The sequence below is a fragment of the Xenopus laevis genome, chromosome 6S, assembly GCF_017654675.1.
Source record: "Xenopus laevis strain J_2021 chromosome 6S, Xenopus_laevis_v10.1, whole genome shotgun sequence".
NCBI classification, from domain to species: Eukaryota; Metazoa; Chordata; class Amphibia; order Anura; family Pipidae; genus Xenopus; species Xenopus laevis.
In genome coordinates this window covers 41181634-41190844 of record NC_054382.1, presented here as the reverse complement: position 1 = coordinate 41190844, position 9211 = coordinate 41181634, and the positions used below count along the sequence as shown (strand labels likewise).

General features: G+C 37.6%; 1 protein-coding gene across 1 annotated transcript in view; it reads left to right on the top strand.

The window, feature by feature from the left end:
- The first annotated feature begins 1364 nt into the window (after positions 1 to 1364).
- Positions 1365 to 9211, top strand: part of LOC108719961 (5-azacytidine-induced protein 2) — a 33712-nt gene continuing 25865 nt past the window's right edge. Inside the window, exons 1-5 of the mRNA XM_018269294.2 lie at positions 1365 to 1679; positions 1809 to 2038; positions 4682 to 4774; positions 7323 to 7422; positions 8907 to 9049. Coding sequence (XP_018124783.1) covers positions 1646 to 1679; positions 1809 to 2038; positions 4682 to 4774; positions 7323 to 7422; positions 8907 to 9049 — 600 coding nt within the window. The 5' untranslated portion in view covers positions 1365 to 1645. The remainder of the gene's footprint in view (positions 1680 to 1808; positions 2039 to 4681; positions 4775 to 7322; positions 7423 to 8906; positions 9050 to 9211) is intronic.

The window sequence follows — 9211 nt, the reverse complement described above, 5'->3', positions numbered from 1 at the left end:
TCATGCGATTTCCCTCCCGACCCCTAATTTGCATATGCAAATTAGGATTCGGCTTCGGTTCTGCCGGGCAGAAGGATTCGGATGAATCTGAATCCTCCTGAAAAAGGCCGAATCCTGGATTCTGTGCATCCCTAATAGTTAGTTAGGCAAAAAATGTAATGTATAAAGGCTGGAGTGACTGGATGCGTAACATAATAGCCAGAACACTACTTCCTGCTTTGCAGCTCTCTTGGTTTCCACTGATTGGTTACCAGGCAGTAACCAATCAGAGACTTGAGGGGGGGCACATGGGTCATATCTGTTGCTCTTGAATGTGAGCTGCATGTTAAGGATCAATTGCAAACTCTCTGAACAGATATATACCATGTGGCCCCCCTTCAAGTCGCTGACTAGCTCAGAGTTATGCAGCTGAAAAGCAGGAAGTAGTGTTCTGGCTATTATGTTACACATCCAGTCACTCCAGCCTTTATACATTACATTTTTGGCTAACTAACTATATTAGAAACATTTTTTATTTTCCACACCCTCTCTATTTACAGTTTTTATTTTCACACTGAACTCTTCCTTTAAAGGGGTGGTTTACCCATGGAGAAACTTTTAGTATGTTATAGAATATCCAATCTCTAGCAATCATTTTGCGTTATTGCCATTTCTCTTTTGCCTCTTTCTAGCTTTCAAATGGGGGTCACTGGTAGGGTTGCCACCTGGCCAGTAAAAATAATGGTTGATCCCAATGTTATTAATAGGGAAAAAAAGATAAATATATAGGAAGGCCGGTATTTTTTCCTGAAAAGGTGGCAACCCTAGTCACTGGTGGCATCTAAAAAACAAATGCGTCTGTACGGCTACAAATGTATTGTTATTGCTTATTATATTACACATCTTTCTTAATCAAATCAATGTATAGTTACTGGGGTAATTTAGACCCTAGCAACCAAATTGCTGAAACTGCAAACTGGTGAGCTAAATAACGCAAAAACCATCAATAATAAAATATGAAAACCAATTTCAAGTTGTCTCAGATTATCACTCTGTACAACATACTAAAAGTGACTTTTAAGGTGAACAACCTCCTTTAAGAAACTCCTATTTGGTGAATATACTTGTTCTACGATTTGCGCAATAGGTTTTTCTTCTACTGTGTGACACGTGAACTACACGACAGGCATTGTCTGCCTAGGAAACGACGCAATGAGTTAGTTGGTGTCTTAAAATGTTTCCAAACAAATCGGGCATACGCCATAGGCATAGCGAGGCTTATTTACACCGAGACGAATAATCTCCCAGCTCCCGCCCACCCTCAGCTACAAAGCTCATTGCCGGAAGTCGTGTAATTGAGCGACGTTCTTTATGCCTAACACGGACGTGACATCATTTGACATCCGGAAGTAGCGTCACTCCAGGGGCGGGTTGATAAGGTCCTAAAACTTTTACTTTTCCGTACTGCATCGTACCCTAGTACCATTAGCACAGGGTTGTCTTTACTGGAAACAGAAACCCGACCCGACTGAGGACTGACAGTATGGTCCAATCACTTTGCAGGTTTAGTGTGAGGCGACATTGACTAGCGCTGTAGTCGCACACAAAAGTGAAAGCAAGTTCAGCTTGAGGTGCGGCTGTTGCCTGGAAAAGGAAGCGAACCATTATGGAATTAATACCAAGTACCTACAATAACAAATGTAAGTTTTAAACATGAACTCGCGTGGTGCCTGTCACTCCGGGTTAGAGATGACGTGTAGCAAGAAAGGCACATTATTATTATTATCAGTGCTGTGAGCTGACGCTGTGTTGTTGTTGTTCTGTTTCAGCTGACATGGATTCTGCACTGGATGATGACATCTGTATCCTGACCCACGAGAAAGCCGACTGCGTGCAGAGGAGAGACCAACACACTCCTTTCTCCGCTTCTTCTGGCGAGGCTTCTGTTGCCTCCCATTTTGCACTGGTCACCGCTTATGAAGACATCAAAAAACGCCTAAAGGAGACTGAAAAAGAAAATTATAGCCTGAAGAAAAAATTAAGGCAAATGGATGAAAAGGTACACCTTGCACATGTAACTCTTGCCTCAATAAACAGAAAATTCAAAGTATATACTGCGCTGACCATTTATTTCCTGGCCCATTTTATAAACTGGATATTAATTAAATATAGTTCGAAGTTGATCTTGCCTCGTTATTTTGTGCTTGTAAATACCATAGGTTAGTTTTATTGGATTGTTTTAACACTCACGCCCATAGAAAAACATTACTATTAAAGCTTTACTTGCTGTGTTTTTTTAGAGAGTATGCAGGCTCATGCAGCCGCAGTTATTAACTCATCTCCCTCTCTAATATCAGAAAGAAACATTTATAATATGATCGAAGGGATTAAAGGAGAGTTCGACCTGTAATAAAAAAAACCCTACCCTGGGTAGACCCTCCCCCCCCTCCAGCCTAACTGCCCCCCCCCCCGGGCAAATGCCCCTAATTTTTTACTCACCCCTCTGTGCAGATTCTGGCCTAGAAGTTCACAGGCGCCATCTTCTTTCTTCAGTCTTTTTCGGCGCATGCGCAGTTGAAGTCAATTTCCAGCCTTGAACCACTGCGCAGTTGTTCGAGACCGGAAATTTACTCCAACTGCGCATGCGCCGAAAATGCAGTCAAGACACGAAGATTACCAGAGAAGAACAAGATGGCTGCTGTGAACTCCGAGGCCAGAATCTGCACAGAGGGGTGAGCAAAAAAATTAGGGGCATTTTCCCGGGGGCAGGTAGGCTGGAGGGAGGGGGGTCTACCCAGGGTAGGGGGGAGGGTTTTTTTTAATTGCAGGTTGAATTCTCCTTTAAGGAACAGCCAACCCCTAATTTAAATTTAGAAGGATTAAAGAACAGGGAAGCCAGTCTTCAATTATTTAGATATTTTGTTAATACAGCTCGAGCTTCTTAATGGCCAAAGTAACAGTTGGTAATAATTCATTTTTTATATTGTGCAATGGATCCCCACATTCCCAGACATACCTTTCTATAAACATCACCATGTTTATGTCTATTTGCTATATCGTCCTGTCTGTCACGGCTCAACCTTTTTCGTTTTAAGAGAAAACAAGAAATGCCTGTTTTAAATGAAAAGAGAGACCCAGTTAGTTTGTGCATACTGTGACATTCTCTATTAAGGTGCAGTTTTTTTTTTTTTGTTTTTTTTTTTAATTTTATGCTTGTTCAGTATGCAAACCTGTAGTTTTAGCATTGTCTGATTGCCAGAAGGGCAGGGCCCTTGCTGCCCGAAACATGTTCGCGTGGATGCACAATAAACACTAATTAGCAGGTACTCTGCTCCTTGCCTTTGATTCACATATTCTACATTTGAACTTAGTCCAGTAGTTGCCAGTGACGGAGCACCAATGTGAATCAAGGCTACTCAATAACGCTTGGCTTTTTGTGTGTTCCCCTGAGAGTGATTGCCAGAAGAGCTGATAAGAATGTTCTCCATACCTGTTGTATCCACAATCCCTTCCAATTTTGTAACGCATGGTCTTGCAGACAAACGGGTCCTTATTTTAATCCTCTTGTCATTGATTTTGCAAGATCATGAATCTTCTAGTTACAGATAAACATCTCATACACTTTTATAAATCTTGCTAATTATTAAGCATTTTTTGATTATCAAATGCAGGCCTTCATGCGTATAGCACACAGTGTTTACAGTCAGGCTGAAACAGCAGCAGAACTGCTTTATCTGCCTGCCATAGTAGTTAAATTGCTTCTTAAAGGGGTTGTTCACCTTTGAGCTAACTTTTCGTATGATGTAGAGAGTGATATTCTGAGACAATTTGCAATATATTTTCATTTATTATTTGTTGTTTTTGAGATATTTTGCTTTTTATTAAGCAGCTCACAGTATGCAATTTCAGCAATGTTTTTAAGCAGCTCACAGTATGCAATTTCAGCAATGTTGTTGCAAGGGTTTAAATTCCCCTTACTTCCATGCATTGGTTTGAAAGAGAGACTGGAATATGAATAAGGGAGGGTCTTAATATAAAGATGAGTAACAGGAGTGTTTGCGTTTTGCAGTCACTGCCGATCTTTTACCGTGGAAAATGTTTACAGGCGGATAGTGGCATTGTTGATATTACTGTTTTGCACTATTTCTTAATATTATTAATAAAAAATTTTAAACTCGTATGAATTTACACAACTTGAAAACTCTAATCAAATTCGATTTGCATTATAAAAACTTGATTCAAATTAGTAGGAGAATGTATGTTTCATAGGTTATTGATGAGTGAATTGAGCCATATATACACACACATTTTTTATTCAAGAATACTGTATTTTTAAAAACATCTGGCCCCTTCCATTGTATATAGTTGTGTGGCAGGTGAGTGTGTGTAGATATATTTATCGTGTATCTCTGGGAAAGTGCTTGTTTAATAATTAACTTTTATTGGTTTTGGAATTTGTGAGTTTTTGTGTTACATAGTGCTGATGCCCTAAATTCTACAATTCCATGATTCGCTTACATTTCGAGGGCCTTGATTTTCCAAAGCATTTTAATTTTGTTGGTACAGTCATTTAAGGGCAAAGTCTAATTTTATGATTTTATTATAGTGATAAAGACCAATATTCATAACACAGGGTCTGGGCGTGTGTCCGTGTTTTTAATACAATAATGCTTTTTTTTTTTTTTTTTTTTTAAACCGCCAGCTAAGTGGAAAGAATGAAACCAGCTTGGTGGAGCAAAATTTTTATGAAGTTTGTATTGAACGTGACAACTTGCTAAACAGATTGAATATGATGGTAAGTAACCAGAGACCTTAAAGGACATGTCAACCCCCCTAACATAAATTTTATCAGCGAAAAGCCTTTTAGAATGGTTTACATACCGACCACTGAAGTCCTTGACAAAGCAGCAATGTTGTTCTTCTATTCCGTCTGGTTTCCAGCACGCGCAGCCTCTCCCTTAGGAATGCACGTTGAAATTTGGCGATGCGCACATGCGCAGTTCACAAAAAAAATCTAGCACATGCTTGTGTTAAGCGTTGGAAGAAACCTCAGTGTAGAGGTCAGGAGGATGGGGTAATTGGCGCATGCGCATTGGAATGAGGAAGCGCGCATACAGAAAAAAATGGCTGCTGGGTAAATCAGAGCGCAATGGTGTAAAGAATGCGACGGTGCAGGGAAACTGGAGCGCAACTAATGCGGTTCACATTGGGCTGAGGTAGGCTACACAGGGATACTGAAATGAAAAAGCGACTTGACTTTTCCTTTAGAAGTAGCCATTTAAGCATTTTTATTAGGGATGCACCGAATCCAGGATTTGGTTCGGGATTCGGCCTTTTTCAGCAGGATTCGGATTCGGCCGAATCCTTCTGCCCAGCCGAACCGAATCAGAAACCTAATTTGCATATGCAAATGAGGGGCAGGGAGGGAAATCACATGACTTTTTGTCACAAAACAAGGAAGTAAAAAATATTTTCCCCTTACCATCCCTAATTAGCATATGCAATTTAGGATTCAGTTCGGTATTCGGCCAAATCTTTTGCGAAGGATTTGGGGGTTCGGCCGAATCCAAAATAGTGGATTCGGTGCATCCCTAATTTTTATACCTGCACTATTTTCTGGGTTTATTGCAAACTATTGAACAACATAATCTAATATTGTAAATTCATCACAGTTTGGAACAAAGACAATTAAACAAGATGAACATTTTTTGGTAATAAACTTTCCATCCAAGGTTTGTTTGTTTCGGTCTTTAATATATGTCTTCCACTGTATGTTTCCTGAAACACAATGATACCACAGATGTTACATTTCAGATGGTAAAATCCTAACTTCTATTAAGTTAGGGGAATATGATAAGTACTAATGAAACAAGTAATTGTTTTGATTTATATGTAAACCACTTCATAGGGCCCAAATTCAGTTTCAGGTATTCTGATTTCCTTCTACACTTCAAAAACTATACAGGAAGGTTAATTCCCCCTTGATAAAATTGACCATAGTGTAAATATGATAGGGACGTTAGATTGTAATTGTCCACTCTGGCATGCATTGGTGTCAATGATGTATAGTCTCTCTGGAGCTCTGCAGAAATGTGTTGCCGCTATATAAATACCAGGAAGTAAATAAAGCTATTGGTGACCTATAGAATGATGAATATCGTATTTGTAATATTAGACTTGGCCATTTAATTAGTTGATGACATGGCAGTGGCTAGGAAACATGTTAAGCTACAGTGACACCCTTTTTTGTATTCCTAGGGGTGATATTTGATACTGAAATCTATGCTTCTGATGTTAATGATTGAGTTTCATTGGTTGTGAGTTATGCCACTTCTTTTTCCAGGTAAAGGGGATCTGACACCATAAGAAATTATTCCAAATTCTTTTCTCTTGGGTTTGACAAAGAAAATAAACTTTATTTACATTGTATAATTGTACAATTGTATTATTTGAATCTTGTTTCTTCTGTCTTAGAATTCACAAACACATCAAGCAGGCAGCAGCCTTTTTATAAACATTGTTATTAAGGCAAGCTTTGCATCTTCCCAAAATCTTGTTTATGTGCCAGAATGGGGGACCTGATGCCAATGCACTGGTTATACAATAAGACAGTGAGGATGGTGGGGAAATGTGAGGAGTGCAGTGACATTTCGGAAATACTGATTATAAAGTAAGATTAATTGCTTGCCCTGCCTCTATGCCTGAGAGGCAGGGCAATCAATATGTGATTGACAGCTAAGATTTTTAATTACCTTTGTTTCAGGTACTGATATTTTAATTAAAAAAGATTTGGGGTTACATGTTTCATTTTAAAATGACTTATTATTATTATGCAGCTTATTGAGTTATAAAATATAAAACAACCTATTTTTTCACTTTGTTTCTTGTCCCACAAGACACACCCAGAAGCAAAGCTCTTTGCACGTGTAGAATAAAGTGCAAAGCCTTGCTCTTCACTCTGAATACTGCCTTCTATTGGCTGGTGGTGACACAAGAGCATCTGCTGGAAAACACTCTAGCTTGCTCTTCATTCAGATACTTAATGTGCACAACACTGTAAATCTAATACTTCTATTTTAATTTGGACACTGCTGAAGAGAGGAAAAAGAAAAAAAAATGCTATAAAGAGTAAGTTGTTAACACTGAATGATGACACCATAGAGCTTTCGTAGGCTCATTAATTAATAAGGCATTCCTTCACCTCTGGTGGCCATAAGTGTTTGTTGTAAATTATATTATATGTTAATAATATATCATATTAATGTTGTGGAGTCTAAGGTTATTGAGAGTTGTTTCAGTGATTTATATTTCCACTTTTATACTTTCGACTCATTTATGTACAGGAAAAGGAGAGACTTGAATGTACAAAAACCCTAAATGAACAGCTGCAGTCAAAAGACCTGGAGCTACTGCAAATAAGAACTGAACTGGATACTCACCAAGGTAAAGCAATCGGATTGCTCCTGTGCTTGGCTGCAAAAATGGCAAACCATAAATATATAAAGTTTCATAATGTAGAGCTCTTTCTCACATTCAGCTGGGATTTATATAGTAAAGTTTTTTAGCCTTAAGGAAATGTATGATATGATAAATTTTCCCTTTAGGTTAATCATTCTTGCTATTACTAAATGGTTGATACTTCTATATGGCACAAAAATATGGTGTATTTTCATGGACATATTGCATATAATGTAAAATCTGGCATATATTCTAATCCATTTTGAAACCTTTACATGTGAAAAATATCTTGAAATAGGTTGTTGTCCTTCCAAACACTTTTTTTCAGTTCAGTTGTTTTCAGATTGTTCACTGCAAGCAAATACTTTTTCCAGTTGCTTTCCATCTTTTATTTTTTGCTGTTTCCCCAAAATTTAAGTTTAAAGTTTAATGTTTCTGTCTCAAGTGTTTCAGTCTGGCAGCTCTGTACCCTGGAGGATTCAGAACTGTTTACAATTTGCTACATTTAGTTAATACAATTATTTTATACATTTCTCAGCAGCATCTGTGAAATATTAGCAACTATTGTATCCATTCTAACAGCTGCCTTTAATGAAGCTCAGGGATTCTGCTCCGCATGGCTAAAGATAACAAATGTATCAATTTAGAACAGTTAAAGGCCAATCAAGGTTCAAATTTCGAATTCGTGTTTTTTTTTAAACTCCACTAAACTCCCATAAATTCGACTAGTCGAAATTTCTAAATTAAAATAAATTTTTTGAACAACCTGAAAGCTCTAATCAAATTCGAATTATAAAAACTTGATTCAAATTTTAAAAAAAATGCATAAAATACATTTTTCTGATTTATGTGTTATGGGAAAAATTTTATTTTTTATAGGCACTGATACTATTTAAGCCGATATTTTGTCATAGAAGTAGAATTACACCAACATCCTAGCATATTTTGAAAGCTTGGGTGTCCCAAAAGAAAAATATATTGTTTTCCTGGGTAAACTAAAAGACTCCCCCCTCCGGAAAGGCCCTTAAAGTGAAAGAGACCAAAATGTCCGAAAAATGTTCTTGCAATCAAATTAGCCAAATCTGCTGGCAGTGAAGGTGTTAAACAGTATCCGTGTTTTTGTTTTCCGTTTGTAAATGTAGTTGCTATTGAAAACTATTTGCATATTCCTTTTTTTCCTCTGGTTCTGATATTTCAATCCGCTTGCTTGCAATATTATTACAAAATTAGAGTTGTTTCAATGTATAGTATATTGGAAAGTTGCTCAAAATATATTCACTATGCAAAAAAACAAACCAACGGTTTTTGGGGTAGAGAACCCCTTTAATTAACACTCAAATTGTTAGCGATCACTGTACTGTTTGAGGATTAGGATACTTTCCATATATTCCATAAGCTGTAACTGATGTTCTCTGCGAAGTCTTCATTTTTATGAAAAGGAAACTATTTAACAGAATATATTTTTATAGTCATGAAATCCTTAAACAAACATCCAAGTGACTGGGAGATTGAAAAAATGAACAAAGACTTGAAAATGCGGTCACTGGAGCAAGAGCTTCAGTTGAATCAGGAAGAGTGCCATTTCCTGAGAGCAGAACTTCAAAGGAAAAAGGTAAATGTGCATGTAGTTGGCTTTAGGCTGATGCTTGTAATGGAAATATTTTTATATTATTTACACACTGCATTATGATTATTGCTTTGAAAACATTATCTGTGGCTCCGCTAGAGGTTGTGTGTAAGGTGGTTGTAGTTTTGCTGTATGACAAATTCTTAT